Source organism: Rana temporaria, chromosome 2 (genome assembly GCF_905171775.1).
Source record: "Rana temporaria chromosome 2, aRanTem1.1, whole genome shotgun sequence".
NCBI classification, from domain to species: domain Eukaryota; kingdom Metazoa; phylum Chordata; class Amphibia; order Anura; family Ranidae; genus Rana; species Rana temporaria.
The window spans coordinates 453,997,178-454,024,383 of NC_053490.1; the positions used below are offsets into that span (position 1 = coordinate 453,997,178).

At 43.5% G+C, this 27,206-nt stretch overlaps 1 protein-coding gene across 1 annotated transcript in view; it reads right to left on the reverse strand.

Annotated features, from left to right (window-relative positions):
* Positions 1–27,206, reverse strand: part of SEZ6 (seizure related 6 homolog) — an 878,191-nt gene that overhangs the window by 222,585 nt on the left and 628,400 nt on the right. The window contains exon 5 of the mRNA XM_040338538.1: positions 15,243–15,435. Within this exon, the coding sequence (XP_040194472.1) occupies positions 15,243–15,435 (193 nt within the window). The remainder of the gene's footprint in view (positions 1–15,242; positions 15,436–27,206) is intronic.

Sequence of the window (27,206 nt, forward strand, 5' to 3'; positions counted from 1 at the left end):
AGATGGAGTCCTTACTCACAATACGCCAGACGATTCTACCGGGCGATTGGTTGATATCTATCGACTTGAAAGACGCCTACTTTCATGTCCCAGTAGCGATAGAGTTTCAGAAGTACCTTCGCTTTGCAGTGGGCAGTACTCATCTCCAATTTACTTGTCTCCCGTTCGGGCTTACAACATCGCCTCGAGTGTTTTCAAAGCTCTTACTGGCCGTCGTGGCCTTGATCAGGACAAAAGGCATTCGTCTTCACCATTATTTGGACGACCTGCTGTTACTTTCACAGAGCAAAGAACAACTACTGACACATCGGGCCCAAGTCATCCTTACTCTAACCGAGTTTGGTTGGCTTCTGAACAAAGAGAAAAGTCATCTGGATCCCACACAGTCTCTTGTTTTCCTCGGTGCCCAATTCGACACGGTCCAGAGCACCATTTCCTTACCCTTGGAAAAAATCCCAATAGTTCGGGACAGGATTCGTCTAGCACTGGACTCTCCTTTTCTCAAAGCCTCACTTTGCCTCAAGATAATAGGCACCATGGTGTCCACAATTCCCATGGTAAGGTGGGCACAGTGGAGAATGCGTCCCTTCCAGAAGGGTTTTCTTCAACAATGGGATCCAAGCTCCCGAGATCATTTGGTTCGGATAACCTGGTCAATGCGGGAAAGTCTTTTCTGGTGGCTTCTACGAGAGAATCTCCTCAACTGTCTTTCAATAGCCCCTGTCTCTTGGGTCACAATTACATCCGACGCCAGCAGCAAAGGCTGGGGTGCTCTTTGCCTAAAGGAAGTAGCTCAAGGGAAGTGGGACTGGTCACCTCGGAAGGTGGTTTCCAATGTCCTGGAACTCCGTGCAGCCTTCTGTGCCCTTCAAGCCTTTTCTCATCTAACCAAGGGGTCGTCAGTCCTCCTAAGGATGGACAATACGACAGCGGTGTCATACATAAAGAGACAGGGAGGCACTCGCAGTCTTTCTCTACTGAAGGAGATAGAGCCGATCATGTCCTGGGCTCAGACATATCTGACAGATCTGACAGCAGTTTTTCTCCCCGGGGATCAGAATCTACAAGCAGATTTCCTATCGAGGACGACACTCAACAACAACGAGTGGTCTCTCCACAGCGAAGTATTCAGCTGGATCCTATCACTAGGGTTTGTGCCGGAAGTAGACCTGTTTGCATCCCCATGCAACTTCAAACTGGAGAAATTCTTTACGAGAAGTCGCTGTCCCCAGGCGTTCGGGGTGGATGCCCTAACAGACCAGTGGATGTTCCACAGAGCCTATGCCTTCCCTCCAGTCCCGGTCGTTCTCCGGTTCCTATCGAGACTCAGGTGGGAGGAAGTCGAGGTAGTGGCAATAATTCCTTACTGGCCCAACAGGCCCTGGTTTCCATTGTTATGCCAGCTGAGCTTCCGGGATCCAGTTCCACTCCCGATCAGACCAGATCTCCTGTTGCAGGGAGCGACCCCTCACCCTTGCCCGGACCATCTACATCTAATGGTCTGGTTCTTGAGAGGGAAAGGTTGGAAGAACTAGGTTGTCCAAGTCAAGCATTATCTACCTTACTATGTGCTAGGAGACCAAGTACCAACAGGATCTATCAAAGAATATGGTCTAAATTTTCGGTTTACACCTCCTCCATGAACGGTTCACCTAAGGATCCCAGAGTTCAAGATGTTTTGGGTTTTCTCCAGACAGGGCTAGATCTACCATTGTCAGTCAGTTCCCTGAGAGTTCAAGTGTCAGCGATATCTGCCTTCACAGGAATATCCTGGGCTAAACATGTCCTTGTCAGACAGTTCTTCAAAGGAGCTATGAGGCTGAGACCTCTAAGAAGACCAAGGTTCTCCAAATGGGACCTCCCATTGGTTTTGGACTTTTTCTCAGAAGAACAAAATCTGGTTCATCTATCTATTAAAGATCTTTCCCTCAAGGTTGTCTTTCTTGTTGCCATAACATCTGCCAAAAGAGTCTCTGAAATTGGTTCCCTAGGATTCAAAGAACCATTTCTCACTTTCTTTCCAGACCGTGTTGTGTTGGTCCCGATGCTGGGGTCCAAGCCCAAGGTAACATCAGTTTTCCACGAAAACCAAGAAATTGTCCTCCCCACTTTTCGTTCCTCTGAGGACTCTATTGTTCATCCTCTGGATGTTGGGAAAGTCCTGAAACAATATTTGGAAGCTACAGCACCCTTCCGCAAAACGGATCATTTGTTCGTGTCTTTTCATGGGAAGAACAAAGGGATGCGGGCTTCTTCCAGAACCATTTCAACATGGATCGTCCAAGCAATTCACAGGGCTTATAAGGCAAAAGGGTTGGCTCCTCCTGAAGCGGTAACTGCTCACTCCGCTCGGAGCATCTCGACATCATGGGCGGCTGCCCGACATGTTTCTCCGGAAGTCATCTGCAAAGCAGCTTCCTGGTCGTCTTTAAATACTTTTGTGATGCACTATTGCGTAGAACCGGCTTCTTTGTCGTCGGTTAATTTTGGTTTGCATGTTTTATCTGTTGACAATGTCAATTAAACCTTTTTGTTAACCAGCAATTGCCCACCCGGGTGTGTTTGGCTAGTCATTTCCCACACGTAGGCTGCCATGGAGTCTGTCAGGAAAAAGGAAAATTTATATGAAATACTTACCGTAATTTTCCTTTCCTGATGGACTCCATGGCAGCCGGAGTTCCCTCCCCTTTGCTGGAGTAGGCTATATTACGGAACACAGTCTATTGGGAGAAGCAAAGCTTTATGGGAGTAGGGTCCTATGAGGTATGAGAGGCGGGATTAACCCACACGTAGGCTGCCATGGAGTCCATCAGGAAAGGAAAATTACGGTAAGTATTTCATATAAATTTTCCTTTTTTTTTCAATGATCCTGTGTACGCGGCATAACACATATGTGAGACTTTTTCACAGCCTAGAGGGCCAAAATCCCAGGAGCACCTTTGGGCTTTCAAAGAGCATAAATGTAATTTAAAGATTACCTATCATATCAATTGAGTGCCTGAATTGCCCAGACAGCACAAAATCACTCTATTTCAAAAAGCAAACACCCAAACGTATTTTCTGAAAGGCATAATGAGTTTTTTTTAAATGTAATTTTTGCCACACATTTTTGGAAAATGCAGGACAGAAAATGAAAATGTAATTTATTTTTATTTTTTTACACAAAGTTGCTAATTAATAAATCTATTTATATAACTCACAGCATAGACATACTTAGAATTACAGCTCAAAACACATTCTGCTACTCCTCCAGAGTATGGCGATATCACATATGTGAGACCTTTTCACAGCCTAGCCACATACTGTAGAGAGGCTCAAAATCCAAGGAGCACCTTCAGGCTTTCTAGGGACATAAATTACCCATCTATATTCCTGACTACCTATTACATTTTTGGACTGTAACTGGTGCAGGGTCCAAGGATTAAAGCAGGCAGTGAGGAGGCGATAGAATGCCTTGACACCGCCTCTCAAATGCTCTCTAAAGAGCGATTTGAATATGTGTTGCCCTTTAGAGAGCAACTAACATTTCAATTAGGGACCTATAGTGACACTGGGACTGATGTGGTGGCTGCACTGAATGGCTGCACTATTAGGGTTCACACAGCAACATGGCAATAGTGACATAGTGACAGGGGATTTATTTTTTCTTACAGTGCTGATCACTGTAACAAGCACAGCTGATTGCTGTGAGAGGAAACAGTTCAACGACTCATCATGCAGCCTTTGTTTATAAGTGTGATCACTGTGATTTGTCACAATGATCACATAAAATGGCCCTCTATCTAGGTCATCTGATTCATTTGATGTGCGCACGAGTGCCCATTGTAGTTCCTGGGCTGCAGTTTTTCTATAGCGGCCAAACGGGAAGCAGTTAATGAAAGCTTCAAATTTTTAAATAATCAAAAATTACTTTTGAAATTATGTTAACATTTTAAAGCTTTTATGATATTTTAGTGATTGGATTTAAATATACTTTAAGTGCCAACACACTTTTCAATCTGCTTGTTTAATTTTAACATTTCAATCAAAGCATGTGTTGGCGTTTAAACAAAAAAAAAAAATCACATTAATCACATCTTTTAGGGAAATTGAATAGGAAATAGTCAGAAAGATTTTACTGGTTTCTGTTGTGAATGTGGCATGTGTAGTATTCAAAAAGATATTTTATAAAGTTTTCTAGAGCTTGGAAAATATATTGAATTCAAATCTAACACACATTGGCCCAGATTCAAAGAGATCTGCGCTATATTTGCGGAGGCGCAGGGCAACGATTTTGCCCTGCGCCCACGCAAATATTCTGCGCTGCCCTCGATTCACGGAGTAGCTCCGTAAATTGCGAGGGCGCGCCGGCAAAATTGCCCGGCGTAAGCGCGCGCAATGTAAATGATCCCCCCGGCGGGAATCATTTAAATTAGGCGCGCTCCCGCGCCGAGCGTAGAGCGCATGCTCCGTCGGGAAACTTTCCCGACGCGCATTGCGGCAAATGACGTCGCAAGGACGTCATTTGCTCCAAAGTGAACGTGAATGGCGTCCAGCGCCATTCACGAATCACTTACGCAAACGACGTGAAATTCAAATTTCACGTCGCAGGAACGGCGGCTATACTTTAGCATTGGCTGCCCCTACTATTAGAAGGGGCAGCCTTACGCTAAAGATGCCGTACAGAAACTCCGTACCTTGCGTACGCAGGGCCCGCGCAACATTGTGAATCGGCGTAAGTATGCAATTTGCATACTATACGCTGACCACAATGGGAGCGCCCCCTAGCGGTCAACGCAAGAATGCAGCCTAAAATCTGCGTGGCATAAGAGCCTTATGCCACGCAGATTTTAGGCTGCAGTCGGCGTAATGAGTTCTCTGAATCAGGAGAACTCGTTACGCCGGCGCAAGTCAGCAATTGCGCTGCGTAACCTATGGTTACGCAGGCGCAATTGCTTACTGAATCTGGGCCATTGAGGTTGACTGGAGAGTGCAAAATCTGGTGCAGCTCTGCACAGAAACCAATCAGCTTCCAGGTTTTTTGTCAAAGCTTAATTGAACAAGCTGAAGTTATGCCGCGTACACACGATCAGAATTTCCGACTGACTTTTTCCATAGGAAATTCCGACCGTGTGTATGCCCCATCTGAGAAATTCCATCGGAAATTCTGATGAATTCCATTGGAGTTTAAATATAGAGCATGTTTACTCCGATGTGCTTTTTCCGATCATGTGTACGTGGCATAAGAAGCTGATTGGTACCAGATTTTGCACTCTCCAGTTTTATTAAATCTCCCCCATTGATTGGAAAGCAAGTAGTAGTTTGAGGCTGAACCACATATGAGAATGCAGCGGCTCACAGCAGGAGTCCGGTGCTTCCTCGTTCACCGTTTCAGGTCCGATTACAGCCTGAATTTTGGTCTAAATTCGGACCTGAAATGGACCAAAAGACGCGCATGGCTGCTTTGCAATTTGCACCAGAGCCGCTGCGGAGATATAGAGAGCCGGTCACAATCTCCTGCTCTGCGAATTGGATGCAATCCAATTCACACTAGTGTGAACCCAGCCTAATAAAAAAAAATAAGGCATGTTTTTGCTGCCATCAAAAGAAAAATTTCCAAAATACAAACGTTCCAATGAAATCATTAAAACATAAATGTAAAACAATCAAGGGAAAATATAGCCTGTTTTAAAGGGCACACATTTTTTGGAAGAAGGCGTTAACATTATTTATCAGCTGGTCTTTGGTTATCAGTCCTATGCTGAGCACCACTACACCCAGGAGACAATGTTGGATTAGAGTAGGTGTCAGAAGACTTGTTTTTTTTTATGTATATTTCTATACTTTTATCTTTTTTGTCAATTTTTGTCTGGGGACTATTAGTTGAGGCAGATGTCGAGGTGCGCTTAGTAGAATATCATACTAGGGCCAGTTTTATACAGGTGCCAATGAACTTACTGCCATGTTTTTGAAGTGTCGGAGGGTGCCCACAGGAAACCCATGTGAGCAGGAAAGGGTACAAAGAAAGTCAACTAAATTAATAAAAGCCATGGGGTAGCTATAGGGAAAGATTCACTGAAATTGATTTATTCTCCATTGGGAGGAAGCAATTAAGAAAGTTGTACATTGATCAACTTTTGTAAATACAAAGTCTTATATGTGGGTGGAACTCCGCTTTAACTTAATTTATAGGGCACAACACATGCTTTATGAAAATATATAATAAACCTAAAAACCTGCCTAGCATGTAAAAATTACAAATTAATAGTAAATGAAACCCATTGAAAGCGCACTTTTACGGATGGGGCGTGGCTAGCTGCAGAACAAGCTGGCTGCACTGTGAGGGAGCTCCCTAATCACGGACATCCCTGAGCAACACACAAAGCAACTATAAAGCCCTGGAGACATACCTTGAATCTGGACAGCAGCAGGAACGCAGTGGACATGTCGGCCAAACGAAAAACCAGAGAGGGGCCCCGAAAACGGAGTGATTTCCTCGGTCCGTCCAGGATACAGGGGATTAAAGATGGCGCTGTCTCCTCCCCTCCTCATCTCAGCACAGAACACGACATAGCTGACTCAGTAGAGGAAGAGGTGACACACAGTGGACAGCAGTGGAATTGCACCCCTTATGCAGAAAATGAACTAACAAGCCCTCTTAAACAAAGAAGGAGAATTTCTTCTGATGAAGGTAATAATCACTCACTAGGTGATAAATATATATCAGACACAAATCCGTATGACGAGAAATTGAATGCAATTCCCACAGCGGGACAACCCATTTTGGATTCTACCATAAAAGATATGATAATTTCCCTTAGAGGCGCACTACAATATGACATGTTAAATTTCATGCAGAAATCTAAAAAGGAAATTGATGCGCTAGGAGAAAGAGTGGACTATGTAGAAAATAAAATGGGTGAATTCACATCTGCACACAATGAAATGGTCGATTCGCACTTTGAATTCGAAGATGAAGTTCAGCGCCTCAAAATGAAAATGGCGGATTTAGAAGATCGCGCCAGACGCAACAACGTGAAGTTCAGAGGCATACCCGAAAATGTTAAACCACCAGAACTGAAACGCTTTATTAAGGATATGATTAAAAAATTCATTCCATCAATCCCTCAACAGGAGCTAGAAATAGACAGAGCTCACAGGCTACCTAAACCGCCTCACATCTCAGAAAAATTGCCAAGAGACGTTATAGCCAGAATACACTTCTATGAAGTGAAAGATCAACTAATGCAATTCGCAAGACGAAATTCCCCACTACCTGACCCATACACAGGTATCATCTTGTATGCAGATCTTTCCCAAGCAATGATCTTAGCACGCAAAAACCTTAACTCAATTACCAAGATCCTACGGAATCACAGCATGATTTACAAATGGGGATTCCCTACAAAAATACTCGTAGACCATAAAGGCACCTCATACTCGATCAACAACTTGGAGCAAGGTCTGAAAATCTTACGCTCATGGGGCATACTACCAAAAGATGACATCAACATATCAGATAAATCCGCACCTGGAAAAATGTCTCAAGACTGGCAGAATAGTCACAGATGAACCCTCTATACATGGTAAGATAATAATATGCCCTGTATATAGTGACATGCTGCAATGTCTGGAGCTGAAAACCCCTCTAAAGTTATATGTCCAGGCTTTTCTCTCTTTGAAGATCAGGGATCCAAATACCTCATTTACCCCATATTATTTCCCTGTACCCCCTGGAAATTAGTACAAGTTCAATGTACACTAGAGTTGCCCTGCAACTCTTTCATTTTTTCTTCTACTTTCTTCTGTTTGTGTTACAAGACTATGTTTTACTTTTTAGTTTCTTTAAAATCACTTATACTGAATACTTGGTCCAACACCGCCATCTACTGGCAGGAAAATATATCTACATCAAAACCATTACCTTTACAAACTATCTGTATAAAACATATTTGACTACCTACAGCAAATGCACAAGTAACTACAATGAATCTTAAACTCTTTTCGCTGAATGTGAAAGGACTTAACAGTCCTTACAAAAGAAGAGCTCTGTGGACGGATGCCCTAAAATATGAATGTGACATCATGTGCATCCAGGAGACCCATTTCGCATTAAACAAAACTCCCAAATTCAACCATCATAAATTTCCTCATATCTTCACATCCAGCTGCAAAAAAAAGAAAAAAGGAGTGATAACAGCAATTAAGGACACTATCTCTTTCAAGCAGATCAACCTAATAACCGACAATCAAGGCAGATACATAATTTTGGTGGCCTCAATGTAATCTACACAATTGTAAACATCTATGCTCCCAATAAAAATCCTCACCAATTTATACGGAAGGTTCTCAAGAAAACAAGAAAAATACAGGAAGGAACTCTTATACTCTGCGGTGATTTTAATGCACCCATGGACCCCGTTTTTGGACACCTGCAAGGAAGGAACTATCTCCAGAAAAGGTTTATCTCCCATCTTTACCTCGGAAGACATGTATGACGCATGGAGATGCCTGCACACAACAGAAAGGGACTTCACTTTTTTTTCACAGGTTCACAAATCCTATTCTAGATTAGACCACTTCATTGTCGACAAGCTTCTCCTGCCAAAGATTGTCAAAGCTGACATCCACAATATAACCTGGTCCGATCACGCACCAATCACACTTGAAATCAACCAAGGGCTATCTTGCTCCAATAGCTACATATGGAGGAATAACACCTATATTCTTTCGCAGGAGAATCACTTGTTGGCTCTGAAAAAAAACTTGGAAGAATTTTTTGCAATTAATGATAAAGAACCGATAAATAGCACTACTCTATGGTGTACACATAAAGCCTATGTTAGAGGCCTCCTTATACAGACAGCAACAAGGGAAAAAAAAAAAGAAAACCAATACGATAAATAATATCTTAAAAGAAATAACCAAATTAGAAGAATTACACAAAAAACAATCCCAAGATATTAACCTAGATCGCCGACTTACTCAACTAAGATCTGATTTGAGAGCCATTCTGATATCAGATCAAGACACAATTTTAAAAAGAATGAAAATTAACTACTACTCCCAGAACAACAAAGCAGGGAAACTACTAGCCTCCCAACTCCGCCAACGCCAAATAAAGAATAAAATCCATAAACTAGCACACCACACCTCCGGTAAAGTAGTAATCAACCCTCAAGAAATAGCAGATACATTTGCACAATATTATGAGTCACTATACAATCTAAAAGAGGAGAGCAATACACCCCAACCTAACCTGGAAAATATAGCAAAATTCCTACATAATATAAAACTACCCAATATTGACCCTTTAGACTTAGAACAATTGAATAAACCAATATCACCTGAAGAAACCCTTAAAGTAATCAAAGAATTGCCCAAAAACAAAACACCAGGAGCTGACGGCCTATCAGCGGAATATTACATAGCCTTTAAAGAAACTCTAGTTCCATATCTAACTAACATGTTTAACCATCTAGCTAACTCTAAATCTTTTCCCAAAGAACTATTGGAAGCAATAATAATAACAATTCCGAAACAAGGCAAAGACCCCTCATCCCCTCTCAATTATAGACCAATTTCATTATTAAATTCTGACCTAAAAATTTATGCAAAAATCCTGGCCAACAGATTGATAAACATTACCCCCTACCTAATAGGACCAGACCAAGTAGGATTTACTAAGGGGAGACAAGCACCAGACAGCACTAGAAGAGTCCTTAACTTAATTGACCAAATTCACACTGATCGAACTCCCTCCGTACTTTTAGCATTAGATGCTGAAAAGGCATTCGACAGAATGCACTGGGCCTACATCTCCAAAACTCTAGCCAAATTTGGATTTCATGGATTTATCCATTCGGCAATTATGGCACTATACTCTCAACCTACGGCCAAAGTATTCACATCAGGTGTAATCTCTAAAACGTTCTCCCTTACTAACGGAACCAGACAGGGTTGCCCATTATCCCCATTAATTTTCTCACTAGCAATAGAACCACTTGCAGAGTATATACGATCAACCCCCGACATCAAAGGTATAACTATAGGACGATATGAACATAAAGTAGGGCTATTCGCAGACGATATTATACTCACATTATCTAACCCTACTTCTTCCCTGCCAGAAGCTCACAAATTATTAGAAAGATTTGGTGAGGTGTCGTATTACAAAATAAATCAAAACAAGTGTTATGCTCTCCCTATGAACATCCCTATGATGCTAATTAATACTTTACGCAAAGAAAATAACTTCAACTGGGACAACTCCACAATAAGCTATCTGGGAATACAACTCTCCTACCCACCAACCAAAATATACAAAGTTAATTTTCCCAACCTTTTAGAAGTAGTCAACAAAGACCTACAAAATATACAAAAAACACAGCTTTCCTGGGTGGGGAAAATAGCCGCATTTAAAATGCAAACCCTCCCTAAAATATTATACTATTTTAGATGCTTACCCATCCCAATCCCTGCAACATTTTTCATACAACTGAATACAAAACTTAAAAAATGCATATGGAATGGGAAAAAACCCAGAGTGGCATTCTCCATTTTAACAACCAGAAAATCTTTAGGAGGGATGAACCTACCTGACATCAAAAACTACTACTATGCAACCCTATTAGATCAGATGAGATATTGGTTCAACAATAGGGAAGATAAACTATGGCTAAACATAGAAAAACAAGTCACAAAAAGACATGATCTGTATGCCCTAGCAATAGCTTACGCTATACTTCCAAAGATTAACATTCCCAACTTACTTAGTATCAGATCCACATTAATAGCTTGGAAACATATACTTTCAAAAACTAAAAATATCCAAAATAAAATAAAATTGATGATACCGACAGGTGCACTCAACTATTGTAGAATACGTCTAATTGTACAGTAGGTGTTTGTGATATTGTGCTTTTAGCACGACAGCGTCGCGCTGATACTCGGCGACAGGGTGCCGAGATCTCACCGACATCTCACACTCACTGGAATAGTGACAGCACATCCCAGCAAGCGCGTCATAGAAGCGACGGGAGATCCGACTTGGATTCCCGCCAATTCTACACGTGTGCGGCGTTTGTTATGAATCCTGAGGGGGAAGTCCCCGCCGGATTTTAAATAAAAATCCGGCATGGGTCCCCCCCTCAGGAGCATACCGGGCCCTTAGATCTGTTATGGGTTGTAAGGAGAGCCCCCCTACGCCGAAAAAAACGGCGTAGGGGGTCCCCCTACAATCCATACCAGACCCGTATCCAAAGCACGCTACCCGGCCAGCCAGGAAGGGAGTGGGGACGAGCGAGCGCCCCCCCCCCCTCCTGAGCCGTACCAGGCTGCATGCCCTCAACATGGGGGGTTGGGTGCTCTGGGGCAGGGGGGCGCACTGCGGCCCCCCCACCTCAGAGCACCCTGTCCCCATGTTGATGAGGACAGGGCCCCTTCCCGACAACCCTGGCCGTTGGTTGTCGGGGTATGCGGGCGGGAGGCTTATCGGAATCTGGGAGCCCCCTTTAATAAGGGGGCCCCCAGATACCGGCCCCCCACCCTAAGTGAATGAGTATGGGGTACATCGTACCCCTACCCATTCACCTGCAAGAAAAGTGGTAAAAACACAAATAAACCACACAGTGTATTAAAATATTTTATTTTTCTGCTCCGGAGGCCGCCCCCTGTCTTCTTTATTAGCTCTTTTACCAGGGGGGCTTCTTCTTTGACGTCTTCGGGTGGGTGGGGGCCGCCGTCTGGTTCTCTTCCACCGCCGGGGGGGGTGGCTTTTAAAAAAGCCCCCACCCCCCCGGCGGGTTTCCTCCGGCGTCTTCGGCGGGGCTCTTCTTCTTCCGCTATCCCGACGGGTCTTCTCCGCTATCCGGGGGGTCTCGCCGCTCTCCGCTGTTGACTCGTCGCACCCCGGTTCTTCGTCTCGCAGTCCGGTCCCTTCTTCCGTGCTGTACGTCTTCTTCCGCGCTGTGACGTCATGTTCTTCACTTCTCTTCTTCTCCCGATGTTGACTCGCCGGTCCTCCTCGCTGCAATGACGGATGCGCGCCTTGCATCGGACCTATATAGGCCTCACAGTCCCATCATGCTCTGTACCTACCCATGTGATACCTACCCACGCGGAAGAAGACGTACAGCACGGTAGAAGGGACCGGACTGCGAGACGAAGAACCGGGGTGCGACGAGTCAACAGCGGAGAGCGGCGAGACCCCCCGGATAGCGGAGAAGACCCGTCGGGATAGCGGAAGAAGAAGAGCCCCGCCGAAGACGCCGGAGGAAACCCGCCGGGGGGGTGGGGGCTTTTTTAAAAGCCACCCCCCCCGGCGGTGGAAGAGAACCAGACGGCGGCCCCCACCCACCCGAAGACGTCAAAGAAGAAGCCCCCCCCTGATAAAAGAGCTAATAAAGAAGACAGGGGGCGGCCTCCGGAGCAGAAAAATAAAATATTTTAATACACTGTGTGGTTTATTTGTGTTTTTACCACTTTTCTTGCAGGTGAATGGGTAGGGGTACGATGTACCCCATACTCATTCACTTAGGGTGGGGGGCCGGTATCTGGGGGCCCCCTTATTAAAGGGGGCTCCCAGATTCCGATAAGCCTCCCGCCCGCATACCCCGACAACCAACGGCCAGGGTTGTCGGGAAGGGGCCCTGTCCTCATCAACATGGGGACAGGGTGCTCTGAGGTGGGGGGGCCGCAGTGCGCCCCCCTGCCCCAGAGCACCCAACCCCCCCCATGTTGAGGGCATGCAGCCTGGTACGGCTCAGGAGGGGGGGGGGGCGCTCGCTCGTCCCCACTCCCTTCCTGGCTGGCCGGGTAGCGTGCTTTGGATACGGGTCTGGTATGGATTGTAGGGGGACCCCCTACGCCGTTTTTTTCGGCGTAGGGGGGCTCTCCTTACAACCCATAACAGACCTAAGGGCCCGGTATGCTCCTGAGGGGGGGGACCCATGCCAGATTTTTATTTAAAATCCGGCGGGGACTTCCCCCTCAGGATTCATAACAAACGCCGCACACGTGTAGAATTGGCGGGAATCCAAGTCGGATCTCCCGTCGCTTCTATGACGGCTCTGTCTCCATCGCGGCAAGCCAGCTCGGCGCTGGCTCCCGCGATGGGGCTCGTAGGTGCTCAATCTCGCCGAGAAAGAGAGCGAGATTGACACAAAATCGGGTTCACCTACTGTAGATGAATGGGTTAAGGAAGGTTTTCATCTTTACGCAAATCTACCCTTACAATACAAAGAGATCACTCTAACCAAACTGAGGAAACACCCCAGACTAAAAGAGTTTAATCCGACTGACCCTGTAGAAATCCCCTTAATTATATGGCAATTTTTCACCCGCCAAAATCAACAAATGATAAAGGGAATCTCTCTCTTTTACGATCTGCTATCTACCCACCCATTTGACAACAAAAACGCACACATGATTAAGTGGGAGAAAGATTTAAAGCAAGAAATTACCTGGGACCAATGGAAAAAAGCAATCCATATAGCTAGCAAGTCATCAGCATGTATTGAACACTGGGACAATGCACAAAAAATAATAAATAGATGGTACCTGACCCCATATAAGTTAGCGAAAATCTATCCCTCAACGTCTAATGAGTGTTGGAGATGCAACGATCAGATAGGAAACCTTTTACACATATTATGGAGCTGTAAAAATCTACATAGCTTCTGGAATTCAATTACTTCCTTTATAGCAGATCTCACAGGCATCCTAAATAAACTAAACCCAGCCACAGCTTTACTAGGTATCAATCTGGATATCTATCCTAAAGAATATAGAACAATTGTATTCCACACACTAGTAGCAGCAAGACTCACTATAACCAGCCTGTGGAAATCCAAAGACGCGCCCAACTTATCGACAGTTATAGCTAGAATCAATATACAGGCCCAATACGAATTAATGCTGGCTTATAAAAATTATTCCATTACTACGTTCAGAAAGAAATGGTTAGCTTGGATCACCCATCCTAGAGCATCCAAATACTTAAAAGAGTGTAATATTTAATCTATTGTCAAGTTTGAAACACGTCAAAGTCAGATATATGCTTACCCCAGCTGTAAAGTATTATCCTGGACCTACTTTATTGATCTGTGTAGCAAGTTTTGTTAAGTTCATTTAATTTCTGTATATATGTGTATATATACATATATGTATATGTATATATATGCATACATTTTCTGTTTCTTTATGATTTTCTAGACACAAATAGTTAACTCAATTGGAGGCCTAGCCATGCCTACAGATTGAACCCGATAGGGGTAGGCTGGTACAGGCTACCAAGCACTGTATTGTTATAAGAACAATCTCATGAACCAAGGTAACTCGGTTGGTTACTAAGGATTAATGTGACAATTTTAATCTGTACTGTTAAGTAAATAATTTCAATACAAATCTATTGTTTAAAAAAAAAGAAAGCGCACTTTTACAGCCAAACTGGTATAACACTAACTTTATATTTGTTACATGTTCTAATTCACATAGCACAACTTAAAAAAAATATAAAAAAATTGCTGCTTGCCATTTTAGATTTTAGAGAGTACTGGGGAGCTGTGTTTGCTGTAATGAACCCTGTCTGTACTGTACTGACGGATCTCATTATAAGTTGCAAACTAGATTTGAGCACTGTCTGTTTTAAGAATGGGGAACAAGGGAATTGCCGCTCCAGGTAGATCTAATTCATTATTATCTTCCTCTCAGGAACCATGGGTGCGGGCAATGCGTATAGCAGATTGGAAAATACATTTTTCCGGACAGCCGCACTCCAAACAAACATAGCCTTTATTGGTAAAATCAGGAACAATCACTACACTACACACATAGCTGTGATTAAACACTAAGTATAGTGTGAAACGCGTCAGTTGCTGTGGCTTGTTGTGCTTGTTCCTGATTTTACCAATAAAGGCTATGTTTGTTTGGAGTGCGGCTGTCCAGAAAAATTTATTTTCCAGTCTGTTTTAAGAATGGGTTAATTATTTAGAAACTTGCCTTTGTCATTGTATGTCAATGAGAGGAAGCCTAGCTTGTCCTAAGCCTTTCTATTGGGACAGACTCCCCCCGAACTTGTTCAGAAATGCTTGCAGTCTGCCATTGCACCTAAAAGCTAAGTTTTTTTTAGTTTCTTTTTAGGTATGCTGTGAATGAGGGCACATAACAGACCTATAGTAGAGTTTTTGACTGCAAAAGTGTAAATACACTTTAAGCTTAAAGTGGGTTAGTTGTCATAATCAGTTCATAAGCTATTACCTTACCATGGTAATAAAACCGGAAGCTGCCCAGACTGGATGTCTGCAAACTCTGGAAACGCACCATGACTTGATTGGTTGGGCTTCGGATCACCTGACCTCTCATCATAAAGGATTCATTGGCGAGGATTACAGGCTCGACCCCTTCAAGACTCTCCACTGTCACGGTCTCGCCTTCAGAAAGACTGATATTTTGTACCTAGAGAGAGAAAACTCATAATAAAGCTAAGCACTTGAATATGGTATAGGCTACACAAAATGATAAAGCCAACAACGTTCTTATAATAAAAAAAATCGTAGTTTTGCTGTGAGCATAAAATTGCGTTGTACATTGTGGTCCATTTTAATTTTCCCGAAATCTTTTATTATTTAGAGCACATCAAACTCTTAGGCAGTGCTGTGACCGTACAGTCTGTTCACTGTGCAGAGATCAAGCTGCGTTTAATTAAAACCAATCTGTCAGGCGTTTGGATATACCTCTCTGACTTACAAAGCCAGATCCTTGTTTTGGGGGAGCCACGTCACTCTCAGTAAAGCTAATGAGATACAGCTTCACTGCCATATAACTAGCATGTGGGCCAGGAGTCAGAGAATACCTGCTGTAGAGTGACATCTTGCTTAAAGGGGAGCTTCAGATAAATAGCAAAATATGGATCAAATATGTTTATGTTTATTAATTCATCTATTAAAGCAGTGGTTTTCAACCTTAGTTTTCAAGTACACCCAACAAGTCAAGTTTTCTGGATTTTCTTTACCTTGCAGAGGTGCTTTAAATCAAATTCAATGGCTCAGGCTGGGTTCACACTTGTCCGATAAATGCTCAGACATTGGGAGCTCATGACGCATGACGTGAGAAAATCAATGTTTCCCTATGAGAGCCGTCTTAAAGCGGATGTGCCATGGGAAAAAAATATTAAAAGCCAGCAGCTACAAATACTGCAGCTGCTGACTTTTAATATTAGGACACTTACCTGTCCTGGAGTCCAGCGCCGATCGCAGCAGAGGACGAGCGATCGCTCGTCTCTCTGCTGCTCCCCCTGCCATCCACGCTGAGGGAACCAGGAAGTGAAGCTCTGCGGCTTCACTGCCCGGTTCCCTACGGCGCATGCGCGAGTCGCGCCGCGCCCGCCGATTGGCTCCCGCTGTGTGCTGGGAGCCGAGTGTTCCCAGCACACAACGGGGGGGGGCGACGGGATGTGACGGAATGCACGTCTTTTGCCCGAGAATGCCGGGCCGGAAGTGGGTGCAAATACCTGTCTTTAGACAGGTATCTGCACCCCCCCCCCTGAAAGGTGTCAAATGTGACACCGGAGGGGGGGAGGGTTCCGATCAGCGGGACTCCACTTTAGGGTGGAGAACCGCTTTAACTGGTCTGACACAAGTCGGTCCGACTTTGAAAATGCTCCCTGTACTACTTTGGTCCGACTTTGGTCCTACTTCAGCCCATTGAATATCATTGAAGTCGGGTCAAAGTAGGATCCTTGTCCTAAAAATCCGACTTTTGACATCCGACATGGTGATTACAGCAGCAGTAAAATGAATTTATACCACACTTGGGTTGTTTTGATTGGTCAAAGGACAAGTCAGACTATCACAAAGTTGGATCAAAGTAGTATCCTGTTAATGAAAGTCGGATGGATGTAGGACCAATGTAGGACCGATATAGGACTGATGTCGCAGAGCAAAGTAGGATGAAAGTTGTGTCATACGAGTGTGAACCAAGCCTTAGTATGCATAAAAGGTTTATTGTCTAGCGCAGTGATGGCGAACCTTGGAACCCCAGATGTTTTGAAACTACATTTCCCATGATGCTCATGCACTCTGCAATGTAGTTGAGCATCATGGGAAATGTAGTTCCAAAATATCTGGGGTGCCAAGGTTCACCATCGCTGGTCTAGGGGAAGTCTCCAAAACCTCTGTTGGGGGTACTTGAGGAAAAATTTTTTTTTTTATTCGATTGGATATGATATCTGCGGACAGGACTGAATAGAACATTGAAACATGACAAACATGCAGGAAAGCAACCCCTCAGAGCTGTGGAAGTTAAGAGGGGAACACGTGGCTGAGCTCTCTATCATTGAGGGATTAAAGGAACACTAAAGGTTCGTTTTTTATTAGATCAATTGATTGCTGTAAGCTAGAGCATTTAAATGTCACTTACCTCGTTTTTCCGTTTGACCTCCAAAGTACAGTAATCCAGGTTGAAAAATGCCATTTCCTGTCTCTCCTCTTCTTGCTTTCCACCAGCATCTGAGCTGTTTTGCATGGTGGAAAGCAGAATGTGCTCACCCCCTCCCTATGACTACAGCCCTGCGTGAAGATGCTCTCTTATCCCTCACAGGCATGGAGGCTAAGCCTAATGGGTACTGTAGTTCCCATTAGGCCGTGATGTAGCAAGAATGAATGCGCACCGCAAACCAGGAAGTCAGTGAGAATAATGATCCAGGAGTGACAGAGGTGAATAAAACCGCTCGATTTCAACAGGTATCAAACTAGTTATAATGCAAAACATTACTTTTTACTTTATCAGCTACTGTCAGACTTTAATTTAAGAGGAAAATATTTTTGTCTTTACAACCCCTTTAAAGTAGAGGTAAACTCCATTATTATTCTTATGGTCACTAATACTATTAGCAGATTTTTTTTCGCTTTTCTAACACTGAAGTGCCTCTCAGCCATTTAGGAGGCTTGAATCGAATACATGTCACCTGATTGGCTGAAGGCACCGGTGCTGTGATTGGATGCCTAGCAGAAGGAAGACAAGGCAAATGGAGGAACACAGCAATAAAGCTCTGACAAAGGTTCTAATCCTTCCTTACTTCCTTATTCAAAGAGAGAACCTTTTGGCTGGAAGTCAGTTTTTATTTGTAGTCAGGATCAGGTAGATGTACACAACAATGAAAGATTTGAAAATGTAAGATTAAAGTGGTTGTAAACCCTATAAAAAAACTTTATGCTACAGGTAAGCCTATATTAAGGCTTACCTGTAGCTACCAAGGATATCTCCTAAACCTGCATGGTTTAGGAGATATGCCATGTATCCTGCATGTGCCAATGTCATCAGCAAATGCACACTGGGGCAAACTGAAGCAATGGCACCTATGTGTAGTTGCTTCAGTCTGTGTGCCATTACCGGCGACACCCACAGCCCTGGAGCTGCGATACCTGGAAGCAAGCTCGGGCGACAGGAGGGAGAGACGAGGACCGCTGCTGGGGCTTCAATCTGAGGTAAGTAATACATAATGAGCTAGTATGCTATGCATACTAGCTCATTATGCCTTTGTCTTGCCGAGTTTTTTTTTTTTTTCATTTGGCTTTACTTCCTCTTTAATACAAAAAATAAAAGCTGCTTTTTGTTTTCAGCCATAAACATTGCGTATGAGTGTTTGAACTTCAGATAGGGAAAATCAGTGTGATTCAATTCTGAAGAACAACGAAGCCAACTGGTAACCTCCATAGACCATGCAAACTGCTGCATTTCATGCTGAATTTTCCACTCTACTGATGTGATTTAATTCTCCAACTCATCATATTCTGTTGCACATTGTAGAGCGAGACTGCTGGATTCACAGCGCCCTACTGGATTCAGTTTGTGCAAGAAATGCGTTGATCAGCTTTCTACTCTGGTGACTCTATTTGGCATTTACTGTGTCGTTCAAAAAATGTGTTGTTTTTATTCTTTTCACAGCCATAGGTATAGAATTATAGGATACACCGCTGCATATACAGCTGTAAATTCTATGACCGCGTGCAGAGAGAACAGAATAAGCACTTAAAGATAAGTGTCATAAAACAAATGTATAGTATTTATAGTATCTCTTGACATGTATATGTGACTAAGGGACCTAGTAGGGCTTCCTTGGATTTTGAAGGCATCTGTCTCATTCCTCACTGCATGTTTTAACCATGTAAATGCCAAACCACTACACTACTACCACGTGCATTGTATGTGGTTGTGGAGCAGATAGTGGTGAGGCTCTATTCACTTAAATGAATTGCATTTGTTGAAGGTAGTGCCTGCAGAACAAGACAGGGGGGATAAATTGGTATACTTCTGTCTGTTTTCCTTTGCAGCTTAAGGGGGCAGTTGGGTGTTAAAAATACAGTTTAAGAAAAGGAGTGTGCAATGAACCAAAGAAACCAAAAGAAATGGGCTTTTGCTAGAATTGTCAGTTGCTCTAAATTAATTGGTTCACAACAAGCTAAGTTATATAACAGCCAAAAACATTAAAAGCTAAAATATAAGGCTCGCAACCAGGGCTTTTTTTCTCAGAAAATAGGTGCAGAAACTCAACCACGACCCTCCAAACCGCATCAAATGGTGTAGTCAAATTTCACTTACAGTGGAAGAGTCTTAAAGGTGCATTAAATACCAGGAGTGCATAACGTACAGAGTACAAAGTTCAGGGGTGTGCTACCTGCAGAATCCGGGGGTGTGATACATACATTATTATGCAGAGTTAAGGGGTGCTCTGCATACAGGGTGCAGAGTTCGGGGTGCACTTCACATTCTTCCACAGAGGGCAAAGTGCCTCTGCATCCCCTATCCACATCTCACTTTCACCCTTCTTCAGCTTTGGTCTCTGCATGCAACCCCCCTTCCACTGCCCCCTGTCTTCCCTCTCCCTCCTTAGAAGCTCCACTGTCTAACTTGTGTTGCTGTATGTGGCTATGCCTTTATTACTTGCAGAGAGATCATCCAGTAGGGGTTTTGGAATCTGCAGTGCACCCCAGGCACTTTCATATACCTTGTCCCCATCCTGCACTCTGTGGGAGCCGCTCAAAAGATCAGATCCGTGAGAGCAGTTGAGAGGTGAGCTGTCACTGGTAAGCACAGAAGCCGGACTTCTGTGTTTACAAGTGATAGTGATAAGAAGGGAGCAGAAGGCCTGAGCCAGAGGTGGTGGAACTGAGTTTAACCCAGTTCCAGCTGAAAAAAAGCCCTGCTCACAACACAAAGCTTTAGCATAAAAATATCGGCCTTTATTTTTTCATGTGGCTGTGATTTTCCTTGTCAAAAGTCTTTATTTGTGAGTTGTCAAAGGAATTATACAAACATTGTAGAATAAGAACGCATTGTAATTAAGGAGAGAGTTCTTTCGCATGTTAGTTATTTTGGAGCTGACTTATAACAATAATAATACGTCCTTGCTAAAAAAGTTTATAACGATCTTACAATATTATATTTCCGTGGTGGGGTAACTTGAAGTGTAACTTGGTGTTATACCAACTATATTAATATGTCCACACACAGATCTGCTTATAGAGTATCGCAGTGAGAGCTTCAACATTGTTATTCTTCAGAGATATCTAAGGTGAGATATGTATCATAAACCTAGTTACGATACATATCGCCAGGACGAAGACAAAGACAGAGTTGAAACAAGACAAAAAGAAAAAAGGGAAATAAGGGAGATAAGCGGGAGAGGGGGACAGGAGGGAGAAGGTAGGGCAAGGGAGTCTGCAGGACTAAGCCGGGGGACAACTACGTTCAGCAAGAGATGCCGCTATCGCTACATTGGCTGGGCTACCATGGCATCAAAACCTCATTATTAAAAGTGTTAGACATTGTATAAGTAATCCAAGGTTTCCATTCTTGTTCGAACTTGGTAATCGTGTCCGTTTCGATGGCCGACATTTTGGCGTGAGTCATTGCTGTATTTGTTCTGGTGTGGACTTCCTCCACTGACAAATTTGGGGATTTCCATGCTTTGGCAATTGTTTGCTTTGCGGCTGTAAAAAGTTGTCTGATAAGTTTGAATTGTGTATTTGATACATCCGCCGGTTTTAAATTGAGTAAGGCTATTTTAGGATCTAACGTGAAATTCTTCCCCAGTAAAATGTAAGCTATTTGAAATATTTTCAGCCAAAATATTTGCACTTTCGGGCACGACCACCAAGTGTGATAATAGGTTCCTATATCAGTGCATCCCCTAAAGCATAGGTCTGAATAGTTGCGAGTAAATTTAGCAATTCTGGCAGGTACCAGGTACCATCTAGCGAGCACTTTGTAATTAGTCTCTGACGCTATCACATTTGGGGATGCAGTTTTGATGTTGAGCCATATTTGATTCCATTCCGATTCACTCAGTTCTGTGTTCAGGTCCTCCTCCCATCGACGGACGTATAGAAGTTTCCCTGCGTTGGGTTGTGCGGTTATTTGGGAGTAGATGGTAGATATCAGGCCTCTAGCATGAGGATCTTTTGTACAAATGGTTTCAAAAATTGACATCTGAATTGGCGGAGCAGGTGCGTCTGCCAGGGGTTGAAAAAAGTTTTTTATTTGTAGGTACCTGAAAAGTTCCTTTTGAGGGATACCCTGTGATTCACATAGTGTTGGGAAGGGAATAATGGAAGAAGAGTTTAGAAATTTGTATTTTTGCGTGCAATCCCTTTTCACCCATTCTTTGAATGTACCTGGGTATACCCACGCTGGGTAGAATTCAGGGTTCTTGATAAATGAGAGTAATGGTGTGTGCGGGGATTGTAGACTGTACTTGGCTTTGATTTTGTCCCATAAGGATAGGGAGTGTTTAAGAATGGGGTTACTTACATGTTTGCGTAATTTTGGGGAGACCCAGAGCATATTGGAGATTGAGATAGGGTCGCTTTCTAGCGCTTCTATAGCCACCCATAATGGAGCTTCATGTTTTGCGTGGTACTTCACTAAATTTGCTAGTTGTGCTGCGTTGTAGTAATGCAAGAAGTTGGGGTAACCCAGACCTCCTTTGACTTTAGGTAAATATAGGGTTTGGGGCTTAATTCTCGGTTTGGAAGAGCCCCATATGAAGGATGAAACTCTTTTTTGGATTATTCTAAAATAATGAGCCGGGATGGGGATGGGAAGTACTCTGAAGAGGTAAAGTAGTTTCGGAAGGATTGTCATTTTGATAGCGTTTATTTTACCAAACCATGACAGTGAGAGTTGGGTCCAAGATTTCATGAGGTTTGTTATGTGTTTTAGGAGAGAGGGATAGTTAAACGAATATAGATCAGCTACTGCAGCTGTTAGGTGTATTCCTAAATACGGGATGCTTTTTGTTTGCCATTCAAAAGGGAGACCTGACCTAGCGGCACTTAGTTCAATGGTGGACAATGATATGTTTAAGGCTCTGCATTTTTTAGGGTTTATTGCTAAACCTGAGAATAAAGCGAACTGGTTGAGGATAGGGAATAAGTTGGGGCCTGAAACCTGGGGCGACGAGAGGAAAAGTAGGATGTCATCTGCATATAAACAAATTTTGTGCTTGATACCTCCCAGTTCTATACCAAGAATTGTAGATTCAGTTCTGATCCTTTGAGCGAGGGGTTCTACAAGGAGGGCGAACAATAATGGGGATAAAGGACATCCTTGTCTAGTACCTCTTTGTACTTTGAATGTCTCTGATTTGTACCCCGCATATTTAACGTATGCTTTGGGATTTTTGTACATTTCCAGAATCCATTGTATATAATTGGGTCCGAAACCCCATTTCCGCAAATTAAATTCTAAATATGCCCAAGAGACGGAATCGAAAGCTTGCCTTAAATCTAGGGAGACAAAGCACGCTGGGATTCCTCTTTTTTTAGCGATATGTGCAATTAAATTCGCCCTCCTTATATTGTCCCCCGCCTGCCTATTGGGCATGAATCCTACCTGATCACGATGGATCAGTGTTCCAATGAATTTGTTAAGACGGCGCGCTAATATTTTCCCTAGCAATTTAATGTCGACGTTCAACATAGATATTGGACGGTAATTTTCACTTAGGGTTGTGTCTGTGTGAGGCTTAGGGATCATACAGATAGTGGCCATTAGTGAATCTTGCCTGAAGGATTTCTGTTTTAATACGTCATTAAATGCATCTGCCAACCTGGAGGAGATTAAGTCCTTGAATGTTTTGTAATATCTAGCTGGGAACCCATCTGGGCCAGGCCGTTTATTCAATTTTAGGTCGTCGATGGCTTCCGCTACCTCGTTTTGTGATATTGTTTCGTCCAACTGTGATTTTTGGGCTTCGTTTAAATGCGGTAATTTGATCTGTGAGTAAAAGGTTTCAGCTTCCGATTCATTAAAAGAGGTTGTTTCCGAGTATATTTTCTTTAAGTGTTCGCTAAATTTCTTCTTCTATTTTGCTTGGGTTACTGGAGGTATAGTTATTTGCTATTTTTAATCTTATTGGGTTATAGGATTTGTTGGTCGAGTTTAGTGCTCTAGCTAGGTAAGTCCCCGATTTGTTGGCATATTTATAGAATTTGTGCTTAGACCTAAGAAGGGTTTTGTCTGCCGATTCTGTCAGGAATAGGTCATATTCTAAGCTCGCTTTATCAAGCCGCGCTTTGGATGTGGGAGTGTGGTGCTGTTGGAAGGCCATGTACGCTAATTCATGTTCTGTTTCAAGGGTTTTTGCTAATTGAATCCGTTTGCGCTTAAGGTTTCCTATTTGTCTCTGTAGGGTCCCTCTCAGAACCGGTTTGTGTGCTTCCCAGAGTGTGAGTGGGGAGATTTCTGGGGTTGCATTCAGTTCTAAGTATTCTTTAAAGTTACGTTCAATTTCTGCGCAGTATGTTGGGTGTTTAAGCAGTATCTCCGGGAGATACCACGTTGGGTCATGATTCTTCGGAATTGCTGAAGCTACTGTGGTAAATACTGCATCGTGGTCCGACCAGGGAATGGGAATGATGCTGGATGCGATCACCTCCGGCAGCATTCCTGTAGTTAAAAATATGTGATCTATGCGGCTAGAGGATTGATGAGGGTTGGAGTAGTAAGTGTAGTTGCGTTTTGTTGGGTTAGTTTCTCTCCAGGAGTCCACCAGGTTGTGTTTGGCTAACAGATTGGAAAGATTCCATTTGGATTGTTTGTTTAGGGGGGAATAGGGTGTTTTGTCTAGGAAAGGGAGGAGGACCTGATTGGAGTCTCCGCAAACAAATAGGGTTCCCCTCTTATGTGTATTAATTGTTTGAAAGAGGTGCGACATAAATGCCAGTGGGTTAACATTGGGTGCGTAATAGGACACTATGGTCACTGCCGAATCCATGATGAATCCAATCAGGATTATGTAACGTCCCTCTGGATCTTTAATTTCTGACGTCAGTGTGAATGGTACTGTTTTGTGGAATGCGATTAAGGTACCCCTCTTTTTGACAGAGGCTGAAGCCGAGTATGTTTGTGGATAGGATGCGTTGAAGTATTTTGGGGTAGTGGAAGGGGTGAAATGAGTTTCTTGTAAGCAGATTACGTGTGCTTTTTTGGACTGAAAATACCTAAAAGCTTTTGTGCGCTTTTGTGGTAGGTTTAAACCTTGGACATTAAGAGACAGTATGTTCAACGGGGCCATGGCAGCCAAACCAATATGCCTGTCTTACCGTGATTCCATGAGTTGCGGTCTCCCGACCCAATCCGTGCAGACATATAGGGAAGAGGGATAGGGGAGGGTTGCAAGAAAGAAAATGTAACAAGAGAAAGAAAATAAGGTGCGTTAGTACATGTTACTTTGATAAGCAATAGCATTCTACCGAAGCAGTCAAGTAAGTCCCGTGTTGGGGAGAAAATGTCCCCAACAGGGGAGAAGGTGCCCTCGTCTAGTCCCCGCATATTAGTGCGAGGACCAGAGGGGAGCTCAGTGAGGCGCATGTAGCATCCGTGTCGTGGAGGCCCGCGTACTAAAATATTTTGTTGTATCCATATGGGTAACTCTAATATAATGCTATAAATAAACATATTATGAGCTAAACTAGCTAGATTAACGTTTGAGCATACCTTTTGACGTGTGGGGGTCAGGGGAGGCAATCTTATTAGCAGCAGCAGGTTGTGCTGACTGTGTCTCAACGTTCTAATGCTAAATAAGTAAAATGTGAGTGTTCTTGGAGAATGTGCGTGGTGTATGACCGAATGAGTTAAACTAAAATCTTGTTTTGTACAGGAGAGGGTGAATTGGTCATTTCGTTATTATCGCCTGTAAGCAATTATGACCAGGCGTTTTAAGGGTATCTTGTTCTGGGAGTACCCAGGGTGGGGAGGTGACTAAAATTAGCTGTGGGCACAGGTGGCGTGCCTTGTAATTTATGAGGGGTTGCCTAAGTGATCCTTTTTTCCCATTGAGGGTGCAGGGAATGGATAAGTTGGTTGCTTAAGCTATGTAAATCCAAAATAAATATTAAGGTATGAACAGAAATACATTTAAATTGTAACATTCAATCCTTTCTGGGGTATTGTAATGCTGAAATGGGAGAAAAAAAGAGAGGTTAGTAGATTTATGCAGAATTAATTCAGTCCATTGTGTCCTCTTGGTCCTGGGTCTGTGTGACAAATCTGCCCCTTTTGTGCGTCTGCTGTAGGCCGTTGTTGTGGTCCTGCCGAGGTGGGCTGCTGTGGGAGGATGCAGATGCTGGTCTTCTGCGAGCCGAATTAGTTGACATAGGACCTTCCATCACCTTGAAATCCATCAGGGCTTGGCGTAGCTGCTCTGGGTTTCTACAGACAATTTTAGTTCCTTGTATTGTAAAGCGCAGGGAGAAGGGGAATCCCCACTGGTATTTTATATTATGACGCTGCAGCTCCAGCAGGAGAGGTTTCATGGCCCTTCTTTTGGCTATAGTTAACTGAGATATGTCTGCAAAGATCTGGTATTCATATCCTTGAAATGACAGGTTTTTTTTCTCTCTAGCCGCCTCCATTATTTGTTCCTTAGTCTTATAAAAATGGAACTTTGCTATAATGTCCCTAGGAGGAACGTCTGCTCTTTTTGGTGTCAGTGCTCTGTGGATCCTGTCCATTTCCAACCTTTCTACCGCTATTCCTGGCACTAGCTCTTGACATAGCGCCAATGCGGTGGCTTGTAAGTCTATGACTGCCTCAGGGATTCCCCTGAACCTAATGTTGGACCTCCTGTCGCGGTTCTCAAAATCTTCCTGTCTATTCTGCAAAATTTCATTTTCCTCTTTAAGCATGTCTAATTCAGTCATGCATTCTTGTGTGTATGTCTCTATTTCTTCCAATTTGGACTCTAAAACTTCTGTTCGATTTCCAATTTCTCTAATCTCTTTTGTGAGGCTAGTAGTTATTTGGTCTGAGGTAATTTTTAGGGCTTTGTGAAGCATTCTTTCAAACTGCTTCAATAATGCTGAGGGGATTGTAGAATCCTGTTTATTAGCTGACAATGTGTCTTCAACCTCTTCCTCCTCACTATCTGTGCCCAAATTATACTGTGCTGCCATCAGTTTAGCTGAAAGTGTCGCTCGTTTCATCCCCTTTCCTGAGGTGATTTTGTCTGTGGAGCCTGGCGCCTTTTTAGCTGCATTTGCGGTCTGCTGTGCTCCGCTAATGGAGATGGTTTTATTCTTGCTCCTAGCTCCCCCTAACACCATTATGCCTTCGGGGGGTATCCCTCACCTCTCCGGGATATATATCCGTGTTACCGCTCGTTTGTATCTCCGGTTACCGGGGTTATCTGCGGGTTTTTCTCCTACACGGAGCGGAGCTTCAGCCTGACATGTCCGTCCCGCTGGGCTCCGCGCATGCGCCTCCGTGGCTGTGATTTTCAAAACTCACAGAAATTGCCACTTTAAAAGTAGATATCCTTATCCTGGTCTGTTAGCTTTGTGAATTGATCCTATAGTATTCTGTCTGCATGGAGTTTACATGTTCAATTTATGCTTGTATGGGCATCCTCTACAGGGGTCAAGTCCTGGGGGAAAAAAGTGTGGGAACTCCCACCCAGGGTCCACTCCCCCACCAAAAAAAAAAAATGATACACTCATATGCATAATTACTAAACTGCATGTATTTTTTTTTCCGATCCACTGTACCTTAGTAATCCTTTATGTTACTGGGCGCTTCCTGTTTATGGATTCATCGGGTAGTGTGCGGGTATTCCCTCACTTCCTCTATGCTGCAATGTCTCCTGGGAGCTTTTGTCATTGTTCCCAGGAGCAAGCAAGTTCTTCCTAAATCCCGCAATAACTTGCGGCAGACCTCCGCAATGTCTC